General features: G+C 41.6%; 1 protein-coding gene across 3 annotated transcripts in view; it reads right to left on the bottom strand.

The window, feature by feature from the left end:
- Positions 1-26,365, bottom strand: part of CCSER1 (coiled-coil serine rich protein 1) — a 2,282,720-nt gene that overhangs the window by 695,202 nt on the left and 1,561,153 nt on the right. For all 3 annotated transcript variants that reach the window (XM_085641140.1, XM_085641142.1, XM_085641141.1), the window contains exon 7: positions 25,577-25,654. In XM_085641140.1, the coding sequence (XP_085497266.1) occupies positions 25,577-25,654 (78 nt within the window). The remainder of the gene's footprint in view (positions 1-25,576; positions 25,655-26,365) is intronic.

Here is a 26,365-nt window from a genome sequence, read left to right as displayed (position 1 = left end):
AAAGTCCATGAGCACGCAGCCATCATCCTTCTTTGTTGCTGCTGCTCCTCAAGATAAGTACCCTCTTTTGATTCGTGCTTATTCAATTATATGTGTAATGGTTTATATTAATTTTTTCTCTATCACATGACTGGGTCCCATTGACCCTACTATATGATATCTCTTACCTATTACACGTGTTTTAACAGCCTTTTGATATACTTTTCTATGTATCTTCTTGACTTTATCCTTTTAGTCTGGGTCTCTTACAACCTTGATATTTTGCGTTTTTCCTTAAATTGCTACTTATTAATTCATGAGCCTTCCGCTCTTTTCTATAACAGGTGTCATTCAAAATAGACGCGAGTGCTTGGGTCGCATGTTAGCGCTCGTGCGAGAAACACGGGTTGCCTGGCGACGCCTCCAGCTCGAACCGGACCTTTCACCGGGACGCGTCTCACCCCTCCTTCGTTCCTTTGCCCCGACACACGCTCTTTGCCCCGACACACGCTCTTACCGCTTGCACCGGACTTAACTTAGTCTGTCCTGGAGCCGCCGCGATTCTCTCGTTTTCCCCTCCGCGGTCTATGTTTGAACGCATACCGCGGAAGGAACGTACCTTTAAGAAAAGAACCTTAGGAACAACCACGCTCATTAAATAATGCGTGGTCATCTAGGTTACAGCAGAAAACTTGACAGTTGCTGCTATAACTCGATCGTGAATAAATCAATAACGTGTGCATGGAGCCTTTTTTAGCATTTTATACGTTATAAACCAGATTTTAACTCCTTATAACCATTACCCCTACAAAAAAAAAAGGGGGAGAAAGAAGAGGAAGATTAATGCTAGAAAGGTAGGGTTGGATAGACTTACCTGATTAGACACCCTCTTTTTATTACCAAATTTTATTAATTAATAAATTTGATTAAAGGGAAAAGACAAGTTTGGTCTCAATTGTCTTATACAACTATTCACCACCCCTCCTTTTTTTCTACATTATGTCTTCCAACCCTGATACCTCACTAGAAACCAAATTAGATTTAATGGTTTCAAAAGCCATGGATAAAGCCATGGATTCATTTAATGAACTCATTAATAAACAATTTCATGACACCATCAACAAAAAGTTTTAAATGTTTACGAGGGGATGGCCCTCTACTAGCGGCGCGCATAATTTAAGCGCCAAAGAAGGGACAGTTAAGGTCCCAAAGAAAAGAGCCGGTCCAGAACAACCTGGTTTAAACTCAAAAAGAACAAAGGTGTCATCCAAATCGGCTCGATCTCGCTTCCAAGGCGGAGACCAGAATGATGCCGAGGGCATCACAGACGGGCAAGAGATAGGCCCAGAAACCCCTATACATATTGATAGCGATGACCAAAATGAAGCGGAGATAGATCTCTCCTGCTCATCAAACTTTGATTCGGACATTAAGGTCCAAGAAGACAATTAAATTGAAAATTCTGACAAGGCAAACAAGGCCTCAGGATCAAAAATGGGTATCACTGACCCTTTTGGAGACAATATGTTCAATCCACTGTTAATAAAACACCCCCTATCTCCTTAATGGCTACATCACAACACGTAGCAGACTATATTAGCTTCTGGCTAAGAAGGGAGATCCCTAAATAAGTCAGATCCAGGTTAAGATCGGAATGCCCAAAAAATGTCACAACGATGAAGGTCCCGCACTTGTGTGCACGGGGAATAATTTCAATTGCTTTTTATATATGGAATATCAATAATGTTCTACACTATTAGTGCTCACTTAACAAATGGTCATCGTTAAACCATTTGAAAAATTACAAACAATCCACACAAATAAGGAGCACTCAATTAAAAAAAAAAATATTTCCAAACACCAATTTTTTGGATTCAAACATAAGCATCATTTATCCTTAGTTGTCATCTTCCCTCCCAACAAGAAAGATGTCTAATATATCACATATAAATGTCCTCTGTATATTTGAGGTACTTCTTCCAATTGCATATAGAACTGGTTGTTTTAAGATGATTTGTCAAAAAAGTTCTTTTTCCATTCTTAGCGGTTCCAATCCTTTTTATATATTCCCATCAATCCATCAAGGAAAATTGCTTCACTTCCTTTTTATGATGATTTATCATTGAGATTCTTATCAATCCATCAAACGATCATTCCATCCTTTTATATTTCAGTCCTTTTATATTCATATCAATCTATCAAGGAACAAATGCTTCAATTCCTTATTTCACACAATCTCAACAGCCGACGCGTTTCGTCCCCTCCTGGGACATCATCAGGGCTGTGAAATAAATAAATATTCCATCAGATTTTCATCCTATATGCAAATAAATTCACATCCTCCATTCCTTATACATAATTTCCTGCCTATTTAACAATCTCCATGGTCGATCAGGATATATACACAAATCATTACTAGTTTTAAACAAACACCTCCACAATTATCCTCATGATACACATCATGAGTTGAAATGCTCCACATTATAAAATTCACCTCGTACAATACACTAGCACTCAACGCTAATTTTACTGTGTTATCAACCAGGTCCCCCATTAACTGTAGTCGATTCCTATTCCCCAATCTTAATTATGCTGTTATGTTACTGTCACTTCAATTTAATACTCTCAGTCCTGATAGGTTTTAAAATTATCTCACCTTCTTTTTCCAAATAACTGGATGAGCTCTTCCCGAGCTTATCTTATTATTTAGTTATCCGTCAATATCAACAGTAACCACCAAACATTATAGTTCCTGCAGGGAAGACAAAGGAGAAAAGATATTCTCCACCAGTTCAAACTTATCTTAAATACTCTCCACCCAATGCCCCACTTATCATGGTTAAGTCAAATTTCCCAACAGGTTTAACATAAAAGCATAATTAAGATTGGGGAATAGGAATCGACTACAGTTGATGGGGGACCTGGTCGATAACACAGTAAAATTAGCGTTGTATAAAAATATATAACTAGAATAAGGTACAATGAAAGGATTTACATTGTCAGGGTGGTAGGACACTGGGGAAGGATGAGGGAAGCAGGACAGAGGATGCAATAATGTGGAAATAGAATCCAGATAAGAATGTGGGGTAAAAAAGGTTTTTTTGAGTGGTAGTGTATTGTACGAGGTGAATTTTATAATGTGGAGCATTTCAAATCATGATGTGTATCATGAGGATAATTGTGCAGGTGTTTGTTTAAAACTAGTAATGATTTGTCTGTATATCCTGATCAACTATGGAGATTGTTAAATAGGCAGGAAATGATGTATAAGGAATGAAGGATGTGAATTTATTTGCATATAGGATGAAAATCTGATGGAATATTTATTTATTTCACAGCCCTGATGATGTCCCAGGAGGGGACGAAACGCGTCGGCTGTTGAGATTGTGTGAAATAAGGAATTGAAGCATTTGTTCCTTGATAGATTGATATGAATATAAAAGGACTGAAATATAAAAGGATGGAATGATCGTTTGATGGATTGAAAAGAATCTCAATGATAAATCATCATTAAAAGGAAGTGAAGCAATTTTCCTTGATGGATTGATGGGAATATATAAAAAGGATTGGAACCGCTAAGAATGGAAAAAGAACTTTTTTGACAAATCATCTTAAAACAACCAGTTCTATATGCAATTGGAGGAAGTACCTCAAATATACAGAGGACATTTATATGTGATATATTAGACATCTTTCTTGTTGGGAGGGAAGATGACAACTAAGAATAAATGATGCTTATGTTTGAATCCCAAAAATTGGTGTTTGGAAATATTGTTTTGAATTGAGTGCTCCTTATTTGTGTGAATTGTTTAAGATCGGAATGCCCTTGCCCATCCCTTCCAGACAAAATTGCTTACACACCTGAACTCGACCCTAAGGTCGTCGCATTTATAGCTAAAGGTGCAAAGGACCCAAGGAAGGGCATAGACAAAAGTCTTAGGTCATGTCAAGACCGCCTACTTGATTTAATTGGCTCGCTAACTAAAATCTTTGACATGGCGGAAAACGCCTACGTTGGTGGTATTCCTATTGATCCCAAGGAACTACGAGAATGGGTGCAAAGATCCATCTGCCTTCTTGGCAATGCGAACACTCCCATATAAAACGAACGAAGGAAGGGGATACTCCTTAAAATTGATCCCAAACTAATAGAATTGGCTAACAGAGAGGCAGGTCCCACCTCACAAGGACTCCTATTCGGGGAAGACTTCATCCGTGACATGGCCAAATATGTCGGAGCATTCAGCTCGATTCAAAAGTCCCAACGCGAAATTAAAAAAGTCTTCCAAGACAGAATTTTTGGACGGGCCGGGAGAATGCGGGGTCGATTCCCCGGCCCTGGACAATCCACCTCAAGACCCTTTCTGGGACGAGGAACTAGGTTCCAACAATCATCTTTCTACGGGAACCAAACCTTCTATCCTCAGAGACAACGCAATAGAGGAAGATCATTTAGAGGCGAAAGGAAGACCAGAGTTTTCTCAACAGGTAGGTGTATCGACAGACCCTTCAGATACCCCTGTAAAGGTGGGAGGGAGACTAGCCCTTTTCTCTGGCAACTGAAATGAATGAATGAATGAATGAATATAAATTTTATAGAGCGCGAAATTAGCCCAGGGGCGTCAAGGTGCTGCGGAACAGGATCATGATAAGAGATATCCGAGGGCATAGCACTTAAAGATTCAGATTGGACACAGCATTAGGACAGGTAAAAAGCCAGGTGTTCAAGAGCGTCCGAAAAACCAGATGGGACTCCGAGGAAGAGACAGTGGAAGGGAGGGAGTGCCACAGATTGGCCCCTATCAGAGAGAAAGCCCTCCCCCCATCTGGCTCTCCTAGCCCTAGGATCTATAACCTGGTTCTTACGTGCAGATCTGAGGCCCCTACCAGGACAATATCTTTGGAACATTTTATTGATGTCTTCTGACCCCTTTTTGTAAACGGCCTTGTGGACTAGACATAAGGCTTTAAACACAATTCTCCTCCCCAACGGGAGCCAATGCAAGCTTCTGATAGTGGCTGATACTGAATGGGATTTAGAGAGATCCATCACCAGCCTGGCTGCAGCATTCTGCACCAGTTGGAGTCGATGCAGGAGTCCTTTATTAATCCCCAGGTAAAGAGTGTTGCAGTAGTCCAACCTGGACACCACAAGGGCCAGCACCACCTGTTTGCATGAGGAAAGGGACAAGAAACGGTAAATCTTCCTGAGAGTCCGTATCATCCCAAAGCAGGTGGCTACTGGCCTATTTATTTGAGAACCCAGGGAGAGCGTGGAGTCCATAATAATGCCTAAAATCTTGGCAGTGGCACAGGGGCTGGGGCAGGATCCGAGCGAATCAGGCCACCAGGCCTCTGACCAAATATCAATCTTGCCACCGAAAATAAGGACCTCCATTTTATCCCCATTGAGTCTCAAATAATTCTCAACCATCCATGCAGCCACCGCTCGCATGCAGTTTTTAAAATTGAGTGCTGAGGCAGAGACACTCTCGGTGATGGAAATCAAAATCTGAGTGTCATCGGCATAGGAAAGCACTTCCAGACCAAAAGACCTTACCACAGCCGCTTTGATAACCCAAGATCCGTGGGTCCTACAAACCGTAAAAGGTTACAAAATAGACTTTATAGACCTTCCCTTCCAATCAGAAACACTCCGCGATCTTCTCGCCAAAGGGGTTATAAGAGAGAGCTACCAAATAGGTTTCATCAGAAATTTTTTCTTGGTCGAAAAGAAAGACAAGAAACAGAGACCTGTCATAAACTTAAAAAGCCTGAACAGTTGGGTATCCTACCATCACTTCAAGATGGAAGGAATACATCTCTTAAGAGACGTATTGAGAAAAGACGCCTACCTGACAATTCCCATCTGGCCCCCACATAGGAAGTTCCTCCAATTCACCTGGGAGAGAAAACTATGGGAATATTGCAGTCTTCCATTTGGTCTATCATCAGCCCCTTGGTGCTTCACCAAGGTCCTACACCCTGTAGTAGCATGGCTAAGGGAAAGGGGTGTAAGACTAATAATCTATCTAGACGACATCCTTATCATGGCACAGTCCAAGACGATAATTTCTCACCACACAGACCTTACTATCCACCTTCTGGAACATCTAGGGTTCGTCATAAATACAAAGAAATCTTGCATTATCCCTTCTCAAAAAACCCAACTCTTGGGGTTTATGGTAAACACGATTTCGGGAAAATTAAAGTTACCAAAGGAAAAGATAAAGAAACTCAGAGAGGAGTTAAAAAAGATACTTTCTCTGGAATTTTCCCCTTAAGCGAGAATTCTAGGTCTCCCCTCCTCAACCATTCAGGCTATATTTCCGGGCCCTCTCCACTACAGGGCCCTTCAGAGACTCAAAGCGAAAGCTTTGAAATCGAGTCTGTCTTACTCCCAGATGACTTCCTTAGACCTAGATTCGAGGAAAGAACTCTCTTGGTGACTGAAAAATGCAGAAGCCTGGAATATCAAAGCCATCTTCGGAGAAAACCCCAGATTTGATAATAGAGTCAGATGTGAGTCTAGAGGGTTGCGGTGCAACTTGCGCCAACTTTTCCACAGGGGGGCGATGGACATGCAAGGAGAAGAATCTGCATATCAACTGCCTGGAACTTTTAGCTGGTTCCTTTGCGATTCGAAGCTTTACCCAGAATTCGATGAAATGCTCTATAATGCTCCGCATGGACAATGTCTCTGCGGTAAAATACGTCAACAAGATGGGGGGATCACGTTCGAAAGGTCTGAGCGAAATAGCGAAAGTTTTCTGGGACTATTGTTTGAACAAGGGACTGTCAGTCACGGCAGAACACATCCCGGATTTGAGCAACGGAGTAGCAGATTGATTCTCCACAAATTTCAGGGACTCCAGCAACTGGAGGTTGAACAGGGAAGTATTCTTGATCATTCAAGGCCATTGGGGCCCCTTCGGGACGGACCTCTTCACAGACAGATTAAACGCTCAGATGGTGAAATTTTTCAGTTGGAGGCCGGACCCTCAGGCATCAGGGGTGGATGCCTTCCTCCAGAACTGGCAAGGCTTAAGACCATATGCCTTCCCGCCTTTTGAAATGCTTCCGCGCCTTCTCTTACACGCTCGCCGATACCTTCAGAGCATGGTGGTAGTAACCCCCCTCTGGAGGTCTCAAGCATGGTTCCTGGTCATCCTGAAGATGACCATAGACTTCCCAATCCCATTTCCATCTTTCATTCGTCTTCTCCTGGGTCCTCAAGGCGAATCTCATCCTCTCCTAGATCAAGGAATCTTAATCCTCACGGCATGGAAGATTTCAGGCGACAGTGGGAGATCTCTGGCCTTTCGATCGATGCTTTCTGACTCATATCTGAATCTTGGGCACCTGAAACAAGGAAGGCATATCGATTGGCAGGGAACAAATGGGTTCGCTGGTGCCTTCAACAACATTTCGATCCTGTTTCAGCTGATTTAGTTCACGTAGTCAATTTCCTATGGGAGAAATTTGCTTGTGGTCTTTCCTATAGAACCGTTAATGTCTATAGGTCAGCAATAGCTGCAGGTCATTCCCTAATCGATGGTGTATCCGTTGGCCAATCTCTCTTAACTAAAAAGATTATGAGAAGCATGCGGGTTCTCAACCCTCCAACTCCAAAATATACAGCCTTATGGGATATGAGAAACATTTTACATCTTATCTCCTCCTGGGGAGATAACACTTCTCTCTCTCTCAAACGGATTTCTTATAAGCTTACTGTCTTACTTTGTTTGGTTTCCTTTAGACGTACATCAGATGTCAAAGCTTTAGATGTTACTAGCAGAGCTTAACAACCATAGGGAGTTTGTTTTTATATTAAAAAAAGGACCAAAGCGATGTTTTCCTCTATCTTCTATCCTTTCTTTCCTGAGAACGAAAGTTTGTGTGTTGTCAAATGTCTTAAAGAATATGAAAAAAGAACTGTTAGCTTGGGAGGAACTGAATCACAACTCCTGATCTCCCATAGATCTCCTCATAAGCCAGTTTCTTCTCCCTCTCTCGCGAGATGGGTGAAAGAAGTGATGAGTGAATGTGGTGTCGACATTTCTATATTTGGCGCACACTCTCTTAGAGGTGCATCAGATTCTAAAGCTTTTATACTTGTTGGTGGCCTCCAAGATATTCTAAGAGCCGCTGACTGGTCTAATTAGAGTAGGTTTAAAAAGTGCTATTTTAGACCAATCAATAATGTGATTGACAATGTTCTTCTCAATTCACTTTAAACTTGCATAATATTGGCCTCCGTGTCATGCCATAAAATTTAGATTTTTCACAGCCTGCTGGGCAGAAAATCTGGATTTTATTAAAGACACGGAGGCTAATATTATCCCTCCTCTAATTGTCCCTCTCTGAGGGTTTCATCTTTAACCTTTTCTATATTTCTTCCTTTTCAGAACAAGAATATATACATTGGTTAATGGAAATGACTCCTTCAACGTTATATTTGAAAGTTTGGATTTACTGACGGTTCTTTCAGTTCACAGCATCGGACAAAGAAGGATGATGGTTGTGTGCTCATGGACTTTATATTATTTCTAGAATGTTTACAAGTTCTGTATTCTCTTCATTGTTACTGCTGAGCTGTGGCAATAAAGGAGAATTTGCATAATATTAACCTCTGTGTCTTTAATAAGATCCAGATTTTTTGCCCAGCAGGCTGTGAAAAATCTTAATTATTACGGGTAAGGACTAAAGCTTATAGGGCCAGTGTGAAAATGAAAAGTTGTTTTGTGTTTGTGGTGACCCTCTAGAACATTCTCAGTTTGTGGAGCATTTGGAACCTACTTCAAGGTGTTTCAGGACAGATTTGCTAACTCTAAATTTCTCTGTTTGTTTTGGTATGTGCGTAGCCTTCTGAAAGGTGTTCACATATAGACTTACACTGGAAAAATACCAATTATATTCTTACTGTGAAAACAAAGTGGCCATTTTGAATGAGTCATTTTTGAAGTACTGATCTGTCTGTGATTGTGTATTGGGAATAGATGAAACAGAAAATGTTAATTGTTTACATTTGATAGCATTACGGCATTTCTAAAGAATGTTTTGAAGAGACGTGCATTTGCATACATTTTCCGTCGTCTCTCCCATCTTTCAAATCTTTTTCTCATTGCTGTTGTGTTATTGTGCTGTGTTTGGGCTGGTGTGTTTTTTTAATGTTATTGTGTTTGTACTGCTCTGTAGTGTTCTTGTGATGTTAATTTGTCCTATTTTTCTGGTGTATCTTCTATAGTTGATGCCTTTTGTTGTTTGTCATGTTATGGTGTTGTATTGTTGTGTTGTTAATCTGATTTGTTATTTTCGTGTTGTGTTATTGTGTAATACGCAGTTCTTTTCTTGCATTTTCTTGTTGTGCTGTTGCGTTATTGTTGTGTGTTCCTAAATATTCATATTCTTCTTGTACTTATTTTTTCACATATTACCACCAGCGCAGGACACTGTCAAAAAAGAGTAGTATTATATGACTGAATCAAGCACTGTGCTTTCAGAGGACATGCGATTGCAAGGATCTGAAATTCTTTGCTATCTGACACTATGGGGCGATTATGAGTTTTACGGTGTGGTGGCGGGACCACCCCCCCGCCCCACTACCAAACCCATGTGAAGACCACTCGCCCTATAATGACTTATTTAGTCATCTCCAGGCATTTTCTTTGCCGTTACCATAGCGGTGCCTATAAAATAGGCGCCACCATGAGAACGTCAAAGGAAGTTCCAACATGGCATGGTCTGAAAAGTCCATGCCATGCTGGAACTTCTGTGCATGCACACAGGTAGTCACATGTTATGCCCCCTGTGTGCATCCGTAAGGAAAAGGGGTCCCTGCATGGCCCCCTTTCTTTCCTCACTGCCACTGTTTTCATGTAGGAAAGACCTGTATGAAATCAGTGGTGGTGATGAAAGTTGTAATATGCTTGGCAGGACCGGGGAGGTTCCGCCAAGCATATTGATGCCTCTTAAAGGTTGCGCCTCTGCCAAGGTTCCCTGGCAGAGTCGGCGGTCCCAGGGTGGCACGACCACTAGGGTTGTAAATGGTGGTCACAAGACTGCCAATGCTGCACCACCGTGAGTCTGGCTGGACTCATAATAGGGCCCTATATGTTTCTGCCAAAGGTTGCGACATGAATTCACAGGCTTCTATATCTGCTACTTAATTGTATGCATTATTGTGGTTGCAGATATGTCAGCAGATTTATTTTCTTGAAAACTTTTTTGTTTTTTATTTAACACTAACTTGTCCACTTATGGCCAATTCAGAGGTCAAAGCAAAAAGGTGATTATATGTTGCTGCACATTTGCATTGTCAATGTTCTATATTTATTTAGCAGCTTTCTAACAGAAATGGGTAACTATTGTTAAATATATGGTAAGTATGGTAAATGCGAATTGGCAAAGGCCATGGTCATTACCTGAGTATTCAGGGTTCAATATGTCAGTTGTGTGAGCGTAAAGGAGATCTTTTGGTACAGGGAGGGTGCTCTTTGAATAAACCAAACACAACTGATCTCTGACCATCCAGCAACTGGTATACATGGGGGATGGATCGCAGTCAATTTCCTGCTCATCCTGTTTTCTCCAGTTTCCTGAAAAGTAAGTAGTTTAGCCCACCCTCATGGTGAGAGCATAGTCTTTCAGTCCTATAGCTGGGGTCTAATGCAGGCCCCTGTGGGACAGGGGCTCCCCACCTTCAGGGGCCCCGATTCAGCTTGAGTCCTATGAATTACTGTGAGATGTGCAAGATCCAGGGGCCTCTCAATACGTTCTGCAGAGAGGGCTCATCATTTTACACTATGCTAAGTTGTTTAGGACTTGTAATAAGTTATTTGTAAAATGTAAGAAAATGTTGCTCACTGTGATATAAAAAAACTCTTGCTGCGCTCATTAAAGCAATGAGGCAGATATGTCAAAGAATCCTTGCTCTTGGAGAGGACTCTAGGGTGAATGTTTGTGATTAAAAATCAGACAAAATCAGCATATCAGGAGCAACTTACACAGGGAAATTGACAATTTCTATGCCTATTTTACCAAGATGTATTTTGCGATCTGAATCATATTCTCATTTATTACACTAGTTCAAATTAATAAGACAGTAAAAGAATGAAAAAAATTAAATTGTGCTTTTGCAGGTTGAGTTTGGCAGGTTCTGAGTTTGCAGTAAATTTCCTGAAATTCGTACCAATTGCATGGAGAATTTGTAAATGCTGAAAACAGTCAAAGATTGTATATAAGTACTCCTACTTCTTTATATGAAGGTGGTGAATGTGTACTTTCAAATGCGATTTTTTTTTGTCCTCCGTGTTAGGTTACTGGAGAAAACAGGCCTCCAGGGTGTGCGTGTACGTCCTGAAAGCATGACTCGCACACTGTCTGTGTTGTAATAGGCCACAAGGCAAACTCTCCGGGCACTTTTATTACTTTCTCCTTTCCCCACTGGTATGAACCATTTCAAACATGGTAAGTGGGTTCATCCCAAGGACACACCTCCCTTCTGGGCCTCCAGTAGATCGGCCCACCAACATAAATTCCTCCTTTATTTTAAACAAAAACAGAACAGCATCAAATCAAATGGTGTCGATCACTGTAACACCTTTGATGGAGCATAGATATTATCATGCATCCATTCTTAAACAATTCCCGCCTGTGACAAGGCAATTTACGACACCTTTTAAAATGGATGAGACAAAATAAATGTTATGTTTACCTGCTGAGAGAAATTTCTTCTGCACACTCATGTTTTAGATACTGCATTGTAAAAGCATGCAGAATGTTGGAATATGTGAAATATGTAGCAATGAGAAACTATGCTAAGAAAAAATAAAGTTATGCTGAAGTATTTACGTGTTATAGAAGAAAAGATTTAAAAAATCCAACTGTAACCCTTAGAGAAAGCTTACGATGACAAATAAATAATGTGCACTGAATAGTGTATTACCTATAACTGCACTAGAAACTCATGTATTGACACTAATTGAGTATAAATAATGCATTTAACCAAGGAACTGACATAGAATGTTATAAAGCTTCTGTAGTCTACATATATGAACATATATTGAAAAGTGAAACAGTGAAATTCAAACTTGTATGGTAACGTACGAATAATGACTTAAAAGAGCATTGTTTTTAGTAGTGCTTAATACTGACATATATTTCATAAGCAAAATGTATTTGAATTAGTAAGAAAAAGCTAAATGCATTTAGAAATGTGTGCTATTCAATATTATTAATATTCAGTGATTTTGCTGTTTTCTGCTTAGGACTCAAATGATTTCTTTCCTTAGCTAATGTAAAGTCATGTGAAAACTGTCACCCAGGCCCTATGTGATTTTTCTGTAAGGTTTCAATACAAATTTTCTTTTACAATAGGCTCGATTCTCACATGCAGCACGTTCTATTGACATTGTAACAACTCTGTTGTATCTCAGTCGAAAGGCGCCTGGGAACGGACTGATGAGAAATGACAAAATGCATTGCCTACTTCCTAGGATCACCACATAATAGCCCATCACGAGAGACCAATGAAACCCCATGGACTGATGAAATCGATACTTTCAGGGTTATAAACTTGTATGTATTGGAGTATAATTGCCCAAATTAAGGAGGGGCTGGCTGGCTGACTGATTGGCTGTCTGACCTTGCCCTGCTTGACATGCTGTTGGTTTTTTCTCTTGAGCCATGCATGTTGCTTGTCTTGAACTATTCCCCTAATCACTTGTTCCAAGTGGCACAGACTATAACAAATTGAACTTTAACTGAACTGAGACCTTATCCTGTGCTATTGCCAGCTGGCGATAGGGGGCAGGGAGATAACCTTTCTCGGCCGAAGGGTTATTCTGGCTCCTGATGTGGCAATCAAAGCTGCATAACGGACACAAACTGAATTCTAGTGGAATGAACATGAGATAACATTGATTTGGTTTGTATAAGCACCACTGAACCTGAAACTTCATGTACTGTGTGGTTTTCTTAGTAATCTCACTTGTTATTAAATCTAATCTATAAATTTATTTCTGTTTTTACCGTATTCTTGAGGCATTAGATAAATGTTCTTACTAAACTACCTTTATTGATTCTGTCTCATTCTTTTGGTGATAATCTTTGTCTCTAGAAATCTATATTCATGGCTGAAAAAGGTGCCACGTTATGTGGAAATAGTTTGAGAAACTATTCCAGGTCGTCATAGGAAATTGTTTATTCCCTGAACATTCTAATCCCTTATAGCTCAACGCAAGATCCATCGATGAACCTAAGTGATGTTGGTAGCAGTTGATAGTAGGTTCTAACTGTCATAAGTTATATGAGGAAAATGGGCCTAATAAATTTATTTTAAGCTATACCAGAAAAGATAAGTAGCAAGAAAGGGTTATGGCAGACCTGCTTCCACTGGATCGCCTTCATCAATAAAGATCTCAGAAAAAGAAAAACAAAAGTGAGATTTGAGAAAGAAGAAAAAGAAAGAGAAAGAGAGAGAGAGAGCGAGAGAGAGAGAAAATATCAAATTCATGAGCGGATGCGGACAGGAAACTGGCAATCCTGTGGGGCTCAATTCCACTGACAGACTAATAACAGTCACTGGAGATTCAGCATTGCTTGATTTGGCAGTTGCTGAGTTGGAATCCTTTGCTGGAAAAAAGTCCACAGGGGCACAGCCATCGTCATGTCCAGTGTCACTTCCCACTGTTACTGAGGGATCCTCAAAAGGCTGGCCCACAGGAGCTTGATAATGTTTGAAACAGGACACATTCCTTGTAACACTCTCTCCGCCCTCTGGGCGGTGACCATTGTTCCATTCACTGACTGTACTTGCCAGAAACCAACCTCAAAAGAGAGCATGAATTTGCTTCCTGGATGCCTGTCGATTGACACACAAAGAGCCAGTGCTGACTTAGGTCATCGAGTGGGGTGTGAGGCAATATTCCTTAAGAAAAGTATACAGAGCGCATTCCATATTTTGGCCATGAGCCAAAGCGATCCACAGCACCTTATGTAAAGTATGCATGAAGCATTCCACTTCTTCATTGGCTTGCGGCCAACAGGGTGTGAACTTTTGGTCATGAATGCCTCTGGACTGCAAGCATTCCGTAAATTCATGATTGGTGAATGGAGGGCCATTTTCAGTGTGTAACTCTTTCAGAAGTCCATGGGTGGCCATTATTTTCTACAGTCGGGGAATAGTCAACTTTGCTGTCTTCGAATCCATGACTTTGACCTCCAGATACTTTGAAAAATCATCTATGATGACCAGCATGTGTCTACCATCGGGAAGACTTCCAAAATCAGCACTCACTCTTTGCCAGGGAAATGGTGGAATATCCTCAGTGATGATTGTGGCCGGTGGTTCTGCTGGCTTAGCCGATTGCCACAGAGGGCACTGGCCGACTGTCTGTTCAACAAGCATGTCCAAATTCGGAAACCACGCCTTACATCGTATTAGGGACTTCAACTTTGCAATCCATTGATGAGCCAAAAGAGCAAAATACACCACTCGTTGTTGTAGTGCCCCAGGGATCACCAGACAGGAACCCCACATGAGACAGCCTTCGGGAGACAGAGCCGTCCTGCAGGGTACTTTGTTGGTCAAGATATGCTATCTTCCTGAGGTCACCACAGAGATGGCCAGTTGAATACACTTGTCATCAGATGTGGCCGTCACAATCTCCTCAAGGGAAATGGGCAGGGGCTTGAATTGTTCCACCACCAGCCTGACATACTGCTCCACTTAATTGGCATCTGATTCCTCTTCCTCTGTAGCTGGGCTTGCATGTCTTGAAAGAAAATCAGCAGGATTCTGAGTTCCTGTATGATAGACCATCGTGAATTGGTATTCTTGTAATTGTAAAAACCATTTCTCGATCCTCGTGAAGGTTTCGATGACAGCCCAATGAATAATGGAATCAAAGGTTTGTGATCCATGTGAAACACAAAAGGTTGACCATAGAGGTAGAGATGAAATTACGACAGCCCCATTGCACCGCAATTCTCTTCTTTTTGGATGAGGTAATATCGTTGTTCCATGTCGGTCAGTGCATGGATAGCATACACCACCAGAGCCTAGTCTCCGGAGCTCTACATCTGTGATAGGATGGCTCCAAGGCCAATGGGACTAGCATCCACCAAAAATTCTGATTTCCGGGCATGATCAAAGTACACCAGAGTAGAGTCATGTGATAATACTTGTTTGGTTGCTTGGAAAGCTTCCTCCTGATCAGGCCCCCACTTCCAAACATTGTTGGTCTTTGTCAGCTCTCTCAAGGGGGCAGTGAGGTCGGTCAGATTCCTTATGAAATGTCCACAATATGTGTCCATACCCAAAAACTCCTCACGCCCTTGCCAGTAGTGGGAGCTAGGGCTGACTGGATATCCTGAACTTTGGCAGAATCAGGTAATACTCCATGCTGGGAAAATCGGTATCCCAAAAAGCTATTTCCTTCTGAAGGAAAGTGCACTTTTCTCAATGGAGTGTGAGGCCATTGTCTCTCAGGTGCTGTAATGTGGCTCTCAGGTGATCAAGATGCTCTACCAGTGTGGGCACATGTACCAGAAAGTCATCCCTGACATTGAGGACCCCTCCAAGGCCAGTCAATACACCTCTTATGGTGAATTGAAAGACCTTGTCTGCACTTGACACTCCAAAGCTGAGGCACTTGTACCTCCTGAAACCTACGTGAGTGGAGAACATCATAATGGCCCTTGATTCCAGGATCAGCAGTAGCTGGTGACATCCAGTTCACAAGTCATTTTGGATAGCCACTAGGAGCCCCTCAGCTCTGCCACGATGTTGCTAAGGTGGGTGTTGAAAGATAATGCCTCTTGATGGCTTAGTTAGGTAACCTCATGTTACCTCACTTCTCCAGGCTATTTGGGTTTCCGCGCTACCACAATGGGGGATACCCATGCAGTCAGACCATCCACCCACTCAATGATGTTGGCCTGTTCTAAATTCATAAACTGTTTCTTCACCCTTGGCCTCAGATGGAAGGTCACCCTATGGTGCTTCAGTGCAACAGGTTGGTCTGAGTTGTCGACATGAAGATGTATCATGTGATTCTTAAGGCATCCTATTTCTTCAACAGAGGTCCGAATTCTGTCAACAGGCTCTCAACTCTTTCCTTATGCATGCTGATCTCCCTTTTGTGACATAGACCTTGACACTATTGGAACGGGATTCGTGAGTGATTTCGGTGGTGAATACTCCAGCCAGTGGAAGTGGAATGATGGACCCATATGCATACACTTGTGTGGAGGTGGGGCGTAGGGTTAAATGTATGGGAAGTGACTGCATTGCTGATTGTGCCATGATGTTTATGGACACCCTAGTGTCAATCAATGCTTGTACCTGGTGTCATGCAACAAGCACACTGCATCTCGGGATCTGCTTTCTAGGACATCCGTCTGGTTGCATAGCGTGTATGACATGGACCGCTCCTTCAATATAGTCGTCATCCATGTCTTCCTCATCCTCAGGGACTTTAGAGATATACAGGGTATTGACGGCCTTGGTCCTCTATCCATTTTGGGCAGTCGAGCAGCACACGTTTGAAAAATGGTTCAGTTTATTGCAAGCTGAGCACATCTTTCCTTGGGCTGGGCATGGGGATGGTCCTTGGTGTGGGATGGGCCCACCACAACCAAAACATGTTTTGGGCATGGGTTGAGCCTTGGTACGCATATTCCTCTTGTAAGGGTTTTTAGGGAGACCTGCGTTGACAGGTTCTGTCTTTAACCTGATGTTGCAATGCCACTTTCATGTGCGGTGCTCGCACTTTGTACAGTTCTTTTTCCCATTGTTAGCATGCATAGGCATTCCAACCCTTTATGAATTGCGCCCGTATTTCATTGTTTTCATATGATAACCTGAAGGTGCTAGCCAGATCTCTAAGACGGGCGTAGAAAACATCCACACAACTCGTCAGGCAGTTGCCTCATTTGACGCAGTAGGAAACATTTGTAATCTGGGTTTGCCAGGGGCTTGAAGTGAGCTGTTAGTGCTTGTTTCAAAGTGCCATAGATACGCAGAGGTCCTGCTTCCACAATAGACTTTCCTAGCTTGTGTAGGGCTGCACCCCCCAAGTGCAGAAGCAAAGGATACCTTCTGTCATTATGTAAGGCCACCGCTACGAAGTACCTTTCCAATCGCTCCACCCATTCCTTCCATTTAGCTGCTTGAGCAGATGGGGGCCCATCAACCATAAATGGCTCGGTTGGAGGTACTGTAGACAGAATGGATGATAGGCACAGTTATCACATGAAGGTGTATTTCTTGAACCACGTGTGTGTATGTGGTTGACTGATGGTAGAGGTGGTCTGACGAGCAAACAGAGGACCTCTGTGACTGCTAATCACCAGCCAAATTGGATGGAAATAAAGGAGACAAACGCCAGTTTCAGGGAGGCAGATATACAGGAGAGAGATGCAAATTCTGGGCAGCCAAGTGGTGAGAGAGTGGGACTATGAGGAAAAAGTGTATCTCCTTTACACCTCCCACGAGGCACAAAGGGAGCGTCCTCATAAAGAATTAAACTCCCTCTTGCAAAACGATGCAGGCTTCAAACAGCGAAGAGCAATGTGTTGGAACCCGTGTCACTTTGGGACATACCAAGTGGTAAAGAGGGAACATCCGCAGAAGGTATCGAACTTCCTGCAGGCAAAGCAATGTGGGCTCCAAGCAGCAAAGCAGCTGGGCAGCTGACATGGCCTCGGGTGGGAGAGCGCCAACCTAGGGTTTTCTGATGTCAGCGGGAGGGGCTCTGCAAACACCGCAGCAGACCGAGGCAGCACCCTCACCCACTGGAGAAAAAGAGGAGCACTACAGACACAGGGGGTCGCTCAAGGCAATCACAGGCAGGAGGCAGCAGTGGCAGCTTCCTTGCTGTGGGAAGGGCAGACAGTGCAGTTGGAGCCAGAAAAACTGCCCAAAAACAGTGTTTAGAGGCACAGACCCACAGGAAGTGGACCGGTCATCAGGCAAGTTGTTGGGTGAAGAACGGCCATCCCCTGGGACCACTGAAATGTGGTGAAGCCAGCCACTGCACCGTCAGACAAGGTAAGGGGACATGGCGGGCACCAGGGTTCGACCGCCCTCGTCACAAGTTGTTAGATTGCTGAAAAAAGCAGGTCTCCATGGTGTGAGTGTACATCCTGAAAGCACGACTCATACACTGTCTGTGTTGTAATGGACCACGAGGGAAACTCCCTAGGCAATTTTATTACTTTACACTTCCCCCACCAGTACAAACCATTATCTCCATGGAAAGAGGGTTCATCCCAAGGACACCCCTCCCTTCTGGAACTCCAGTGGATCAGCCAACCAACATAACACTCCATAGGGAAATATTCTTCTATTAGCAGAAACCAGCTGCACTTAAATTTTGTGGGTATTCCATTCCTATTCTTGGCTAATATAACTATTCTGGAGAATATCCTTGAATGTTTTCAGGGTAAAGATCATTGCCTTACAAAATGTTTGTGCATACCATCAAACTCAAAAACAATTGCGGGGTTTATATTCATTTAGATAGCAGTGCTTAATTTGAGCAGGTGGTTAAAGGTGGAGCCCACCAATACTCATTATTGGATATGGGCATTTAGATTTCCTCATCAGACTTTGACTAAGTACAAGAATAAAACACTTCAGGGGTAAAGGACAAAGAGAAAGATGAAAAAACTGTGACAAAAAAATAAAGCAGGTACCTGCAAGCTTGAGATAAATGCCCAGGATGTGTGTGGTGGTGGATTATGAGAACATGAGGTGGAATCAAGAATACGTAGCCTTGGTATTTAGCACACTGACATCCAATAGCGCTGGTCAAGAGCTTCTGACCAAGATTTTGGACCCAAGCACATCACCTTTTACAAATTAAGCAATGCTACTCATTGATATCATACTCTTGGCAGCTTTCAGTCTGCTATTACTTTTGTGGAACTATGCTAATAATGAAAAATATGTTACTACCATAAGTGTCCGCTCAAATTCAATCTATGTTGATTCTGTGAAGTAGTACTGAGAAAGAGAGTTACTTCTTTTAAGCAACTAATTTCTACTTATGTGCTCAAAAAGACTGTAAATAAGGCTAAATGAGATGAGTGCACATTGAATGGTAAGAAAGAGAAGATATGCAAAAACTAAAATGAGGGACTTACAAAATGCAAAGCATGGTAATCATAAGAGTGCTAAGGTACGTAAAAGTGCACAGTGTGGGCGTTGCCAGATTTCTTTATCTCCACTGTTCTTTCAGGGTCATTGTGCCTCAGCAGTATGGATGGTCGTGATGTTACCACAATATTTGGAGCATTATTTATTGTGCCAAAAAGTAAGGCTCTAGCTTCCACCATAGGCCCTCATTATGACCAGACTCAGAAGCCCAGTGGTGACAGAAACAGCAGTTACCAGCACTATCAGAATTATGAGATCCACAAGAACATTGCAAACCTGTTATTTTCACACTGAGGTTTCGCTGCTTCAATCTTTATGTAAAAAGCCCCAACATTATAGGAAAAATATGTCCCTGAGCTACTGATTTACCAGGAATTCTTCATTTCTCATGTGACCTTGACGGTCCTACTTGCAATCTCCCAGGAACTCCAGCCCATCAGAGTTACTTGTACTCACCTCATCACTAAATCTAATGGGCCAAATGTACCACGACGAATAACGGACATCTTGCAATAAGGGTGTTAGCAGCAGTTACTTGTTCAGATCACCATCCAAACAGAGCTCTCTTAAAGCACCTCAGTATGGCATTGATAAAAACAGGCACAGTTTTTTCCAACAATTATTTTGACCTAAGCATATCTATTTGTGAGGAGCATTTGACCTTTTCAATCGGTATGCCATCAACATTTGCCTCAGCTACAAGCAAAGTATGCACGGTGTCTTGAAAGCCGAGTGCAAGAGATAGTCACCGAGGAGGTGGACAGCACTGCCTTGAAAACCCGCCTTTGATAATTTTTCAGTAAAAACCTGTTACTCACTGTCTTGTATTACTTGCGACCACGTGCCAGGGAGGAAATGAAGTGACTCTTTGCAGCATTTGTCTTCATTTGGCATGTTTCTGTTCTGCTGAGCAGTACTGGAGCTAGGGACATTCCAGCTTGAAATCACTTTATAGAACAAGGGTCTTTAAACTTTAGCATGCCCTTGGGAGGGCCAGACTGGGAATCTAAAAGAGGCCCTATTATAAATGCCCAAACCAGACCCTCTCCCTTTGTCTCCTTGCGCAATCTCTCTTTCCATGCATCTGCTCGCTGTCTGTCTCCTTTTCTTCTCTCTCTCTCCTCCCTCTTTGATATGTTCTCTCTACTTTTCCTCTCCCTCTCTTTCTCTTTCTCTTGAAGCCTTTCCATGCATGCTGCAATGAACCTTGGGGAGGCAGAGAAATTGAAAGAGGCACCATGACAGAGACACCAGAAGTGCTCCTAAGTTTTCAGAACTGGCCTCAAGCCCACTAGGGATGCCTGGTTGAATAAAAGCCTTGTCCCATCCGGCAGTCACATGATCAATGCCATGCCACACTGTGTGATATTTTCAGACACTTATCACATCTAATTTTAAACATTGTATAAAAGCTAACATATTTTTGGGCCTGGTGACTTAGTGAAACTAATACATCACTGCAGGTTTAGGTGCGGTGTTCTTTGTATCGAAGTATTCAGGTGTAATCATTAGATAACCCCCACCACTGGTCGTATGGATCTTAGTCCTTCGACAAGGCGAAATTAAAAGGAGCTATCTCATACATCAAGCACTGAGCACAGTGAAGTTTATTTGGGGCTCCACAATAATCAAATAAAGAGATTTGGTGTGAGTCAAAGTGTTTTACAAACAGTTCTAAAAATATTCAATTTGCTTTATTCCATAAATATTAGCCTTTAGTCATTATTATTACAAGTTCAAATAATCCATTAGTCGATATTTCAAAACAAGATAAAATACCTAATTAGTAAAGATGACAAATAAAAAAGAGATGATACAACAAGCGTGTTCCATTATAGAATTTTACTAATCTAAATTAAGCATAAAAATGACAACTTCATAATCAAGCCAAGGATAAAGGTGTCAGTTCAGAAACGCAATGAAGAGCTCTGATGAGAGAAAAACTGCATAAACATGATTTTCTTGCCTTTAAACAAATTAATTTTCAAGCTAGAAAGTATTCTCATCTACAAATCAGCTGACATTTTTAAAAGGAATGGGCTAAAAAAGGTAAATCTCTCCTGAAGATAAATAACACTATGGATCTCAGTAAAAGTATCCAGAATGCTCTCAGGTGCTAGAAGCTAAAGTGCAGGGAGTCTGGGTGTCTGAATGTCTGAATGTCTGAAAGACTACTCCAGGAACTCACACTATAATCTGAATTTACAAAAGTTCAAAATGATTCAAATAACCACTCCCGGTTCTCCAATAGGAATTCAGAAAATCCTGGGAGCAGGTAAACTCTCTAGTTTTTCAGGTCTCTACAAGAGGCCACAGAAATAAGTCCTTGAAAAGATACTTCATCCACATGTTGCGGTAAAAATATTTCTTTCAATGAGTCACTTTTCATGCCCTCTCCTCTAATCCCTGTGAGAACCTCACTATCAGCTCTCTAATGCCTATTCAATAACTAGCAGAAGGTTTCTGGAATTTTACAGCATCTGCAGTGGGAGAGAAAAGAATCTCATGCAATACGACAATTCAAAATGGAAAACAGACTGTTAATGCTAATGTAGAAATCACTGTTAACAGAGCATCAGTAGTTAGGATAACTTAAATCACCACATTATGTTATTTCATTCATCTACTTGCATTGCTTAAGTATGGCTACCCACTGCAACATTTACATTTAGTATATATGTATTATTTTCATAGACTTTTTGCACTTTTCAGTTAAATGCATTTTTGTTTACAAAAAAAGGAAATTCACATTAGCATAGGCAATATGTTTGACACCATAGTCACAGTTTCAAATTCTAACTAGCACTTTTAGCTTTTCAACCTCCTACTCTTGATGGAATAAACACTATTGTGCTGGGTAATAATAAACATTTATTCTCTGGTAAAAGTGTCAGTGATATGTACACTGCAAATTAAAATGTTATGCTAGAGTGGTGGGCTTGGACGATTTACAAGAAACAAAAGGCAAAACCGATATTCATTATTCAGTGCATCACAATGAAAATACACAGTGGAGGAAAATGTACGAAAATAATGACCTCTGTTGCTTTTTTCCTTGTATGAAAATGAGTGTGTTAAAAAAGTGAAGGACATTTAGGACAAATAGGTATATAGATTCAAAGAAAGTCTGACGACAAAAGATATGATTCTCTTTTATCTTCTCTCAGTAACATTTTTAACATTCTGGATATTGTAATGATGTTCGACTTTCCGTTTTAAAAACACATTTCGCCAAGTGCATTGTGAAAATTCTTTTGGGTTTCTGAGAAACTCGACTGTGGAAGCTTCAGTCTCCTTTTGGGACTGAACCTTACATTCCCGCCCCCATAGGCACCCATTGGAACCTTCAACAGTCGGTGCAATATAAAATTATGAAGGACTCTGTTAAATACTCTAGCAAATATGAAAGGCAAAGCACGTAAAATGTCAGTGTTCACGTGCTGATAAATACCCCTGTGTTGCATATGTGCATGTCAGGATAATCTGCCCTAGTTCTCTGTGCAACTGTTGTTCAATGCAAAACTCAATGTCAGTAATTGACAATGTGGAAAACATACTAACATTTACTTTTTCAGTCACAAAATAACAATGGCCATTGAAGAAGGAAATGTGGCAAAACAGTACACATTAAAAAATGTGCATGAGGTATTCCATAAAAAGGGAAAATTTGCACTGACTATGAAAATGACTCCATATTTAATAGCATCACTACTGGGAGATTTTGCACTGTGTTTTTCTGAACGGTGCTACAGTCTCACCTCAGCTGTTTTGGCACTATTTTCTTGGAGCGTGTCATTTTTATCTGGTTCTTCAGTGCAAATGTCACTTGAAAATTGCACTTCTTCTGTGCCTCTTCCGGGGATGTAGCTGATGACACTGCCCAATGCAGGGCCCCAGACGGTGATGGGACCGCTGAACCCCAATTATGACTGTATTTTACCACAAAACGACAGATTGTGGGTCACTTTTCCTCGCTTACATTTGGGCCCAAATCACTTTTGCTATGTTACTGCTGCATACATAACCTGTCACTGAAATTACTTGTTAGCAAGGCATCCCACACCCACATGCTGCCCATGAACTAAGCACCCCCTACTTTTTACAACGATGGTGCAGGCACCATACAATTATCAACTCCCAATGGGTCACTTATTCAAATAAGCTCTAAAACTGTGTTTAAATAAACGGTGTCTCTGAGGAAATTAAATTGGGGCATTTCACGCATAAAATCCTCTTACCAAACTATTAATTCTCAAGTGTTTCTTACTAGGGGGCATATTATCAAGAAACGGCGTTAACATTATCGCCACTTTAGCGGCAGAAAACTGCCGCTAGAGCGGCGATAATGGGCTTGATAATATGCCCTGGAGAATTCCCATAGAAGCCCATGTTCTGGTGTCAACATGGGCTTCTATTGGAATTCTCACGGGCATATTATCAAGCCCATTATCGCCGCTTTAGCAAAGGGCTCCACCAGCCTGAGAACAACCTCTGTCATTTATGTTGCAGGGTTTGGTAAATTTCCACTGTTGCATCCGTGTGAGGATTTGCGTGGCATATTTTATGGCGGCGTGAACCGGTTGGATTATGGGAAAAAGGCAAGCAAAGAAGCGTGAAACGCATAATATTATTTCCCTAGAAGGATGTTCGGGAGATAAATGAGAATGGCCGGCAGCTGTGACACTCCCGCTGTTTAACTAGAGCAGTAGGTTCTCGTGCTACACTTCATCGACGTTAAAGGTTTAATGAAGCACATTGAACATCAAGGAGCAGGCTGAGAGGCCGGCAAAATGAATATTAAGGGTTTTGTTTGGAGCTGGAAGCGTATTGTGCGCTGTAATCAGTGCTTAATTTGTGCCGGTGGGTGCACCAGAGCTCATTTTTCATCATTCGACTTTGACTCAGAGGAAGAGAGAGAAAGTTAGAAAGCAGGGATGAAAAAAAACCTGTAAGGTTTAGAAAGAGCAAATAAAAAGCAATGAAATGTAATCAAGACTAGGCAGACTTGGTATTCAACAACCCCAGCATTCGGCAGCACCAACTGTGGACTCCTAAGAAAAGATTTGGGCCACTGCATCAATTTTTTTTAACAACTTTTTCACCAATCCAGATACAATTGTGAAGAGCATTTCTCAACAGTCAGTGCATGCAAATGTTCAGTATTCATGTAGACGTGTGTGATTGTGCTAATGTGTGAGTAAGATGTAAAATTCCCTAATATTGTTACATGTCCATTTACAAGTTTAGGGTTTGAGTCCACCCCACCACCTCATGACAGCATTCCTCACCCATGCAAATCGATCCCACAGAATAGCAAGGTTGTGGTATATGTTTAGCTGGGAGCGTCTCACCAAACGCTATTCCTCACCCTTCTCACATCCTACAGAAATCCCCCTGATATAAAAAATGAAACATTGACTTCCAAGCTGTTCCCCACATCATTTGGTAAAATCCCTAAAGACCTGACATTATATATACAACACAGCCATCTTTCATCTGTGTCCTTAGACTCTTCGGAGGTGTCAGACTGGCTTATTGGGCACTCAGGCACTGCTAGATGGGTCGGTTAGAAAGGGTCATTAAGAGGGCTGATCTTTTGGTCCTGTGGTCTGTGGCAGGATAAAAACACTGGCCCACACACTGGAACTTTGAAGCTGGCCCATCTGACAGTGCCAGAGTGGCGGACAGGCTGGTTCAGCACTAGTCTCCAGCGACATAGGGAAGATGGCACACCACACCAGTTATTCTACTGCTGGCCTCTACTGAATGAAGACCACCCATTGGGCCTAGGGCTCATGAATACCTGTGAGATATGGGATTCTCAGGGGACTCTCATCACAATCTGGGAGGGGGGATCATTTTCTGTTACGTCACTGCATACACAACAAACCTGACTGACATTCTTCTAAATGAAAATTATCGTGTGGTTTAGATGCCCTGCATGCTCCACTCTCGATTAATAGAACAATACAATATATAACCTGTCAACCCGCAACATTGACAATGAAGAAATAATTCCAAGGAGTTCTCCCTTTGAGACAAAAGCGAAATCATGTTGAAAAGATAGATGGCATGAGGAACTCTCATTTTTTGACAAAATAAAATATATACACAACTATTTGTCACCAGTGTTTTGACTACATTGGCACCATTTTATTTTATCGGAACAAAGGATTTCACCACCATGAGGCTACCCTGATAGTTTGAGTAGTCTCTATAAATTCCTGTAAACCAAACTAAACTAACCTAAACTAAACTATACTGTACTATACTAAGCTAAACTAAACTGAACAAACACAATCCATAAACACTGACAAAGATGTAACATATATCTATTGCATATTTTTTATATATTGAAAAACCACACCTACATTTCCAACATGACACACTGCAATTTAGGACAAAGGAAGTAAAATGGCGTTTAATTCTTACCTTAAAAGGATATGGCGTTTCTGCGATGGGACTTATCGGAAGGGAAGCGTTGCTACTGCCTGGACTCATATCTGTGCTCTGTAAAGCAAGCGTATTAGACTTAATTCAACATTTTGTTATGTAATATTAATTTCCAAAAGCATTCAACACCCTTAAGGTTGTGGGCACTAAACTGATGCCAGGGGAGGAGAAAAAGATTAGGATTATTTAATGAGAAGCATGTCTGTGGAAAAACAGGTAGTTACGCTTTATTAGGTAAGTCCCCTGATGTGCTACTCTACAGGATGGCCACCATTAACAATATGTGAGCTTTCCTACACTTAGCACAATACTTTTTAACTAAACTAGTACACCTGTCTGAATTGTCATCTTTCTCTTTATTGTACATTGTCCCCAAAGAGGCAGCACTTCCTATTTCGATCCTCTGCTAACCAAAACACATTATAAAATTGCGTCACCAACATTTAATCCTCAATAGATTTATTGTAATTACATCTGCATTTCCATGAGGGATTCCAAACAGGAAGAGAAACATCTTTAATAATGTAAGCTTGTCTATGTAAGGCAAAGTTGCATTCAAAGAGGAAGGATGATATACAGTGTCTCAGGAGGATGCTGTAAGAATAGACTCATTAAGATAAAAGGTGGGATACAGGGCAGTACCGTCTTAATGCATGGGCATGATGGGCACAGGGGACCCATGCAGGCCAGAATTTACCACTAATTTTCCATTAAACATTTTTATTCCTGTGAGTTGTGTAGGCAGGGCCCAACACACTGCTTTGCCCT

This window comes from Triturus cristatus, chromosome 2_2 (assembly GCF_964204655.1).
Source record: "Triturus cristatus chromosome 2_2, aTriCri1.1, whole genome shotgun sequence".
Lineage (NCBI taxonomy): Eukaryota > Metazoa > Chordata > Amphibia > Caudata > Salamandridae > Triturus > Triturus cristatus.
The sequence above is the reverse complement of the archived record's forward strand: the minus strand, read 5'-3'. Positions and strand labels throughout refer to the sequence as shown.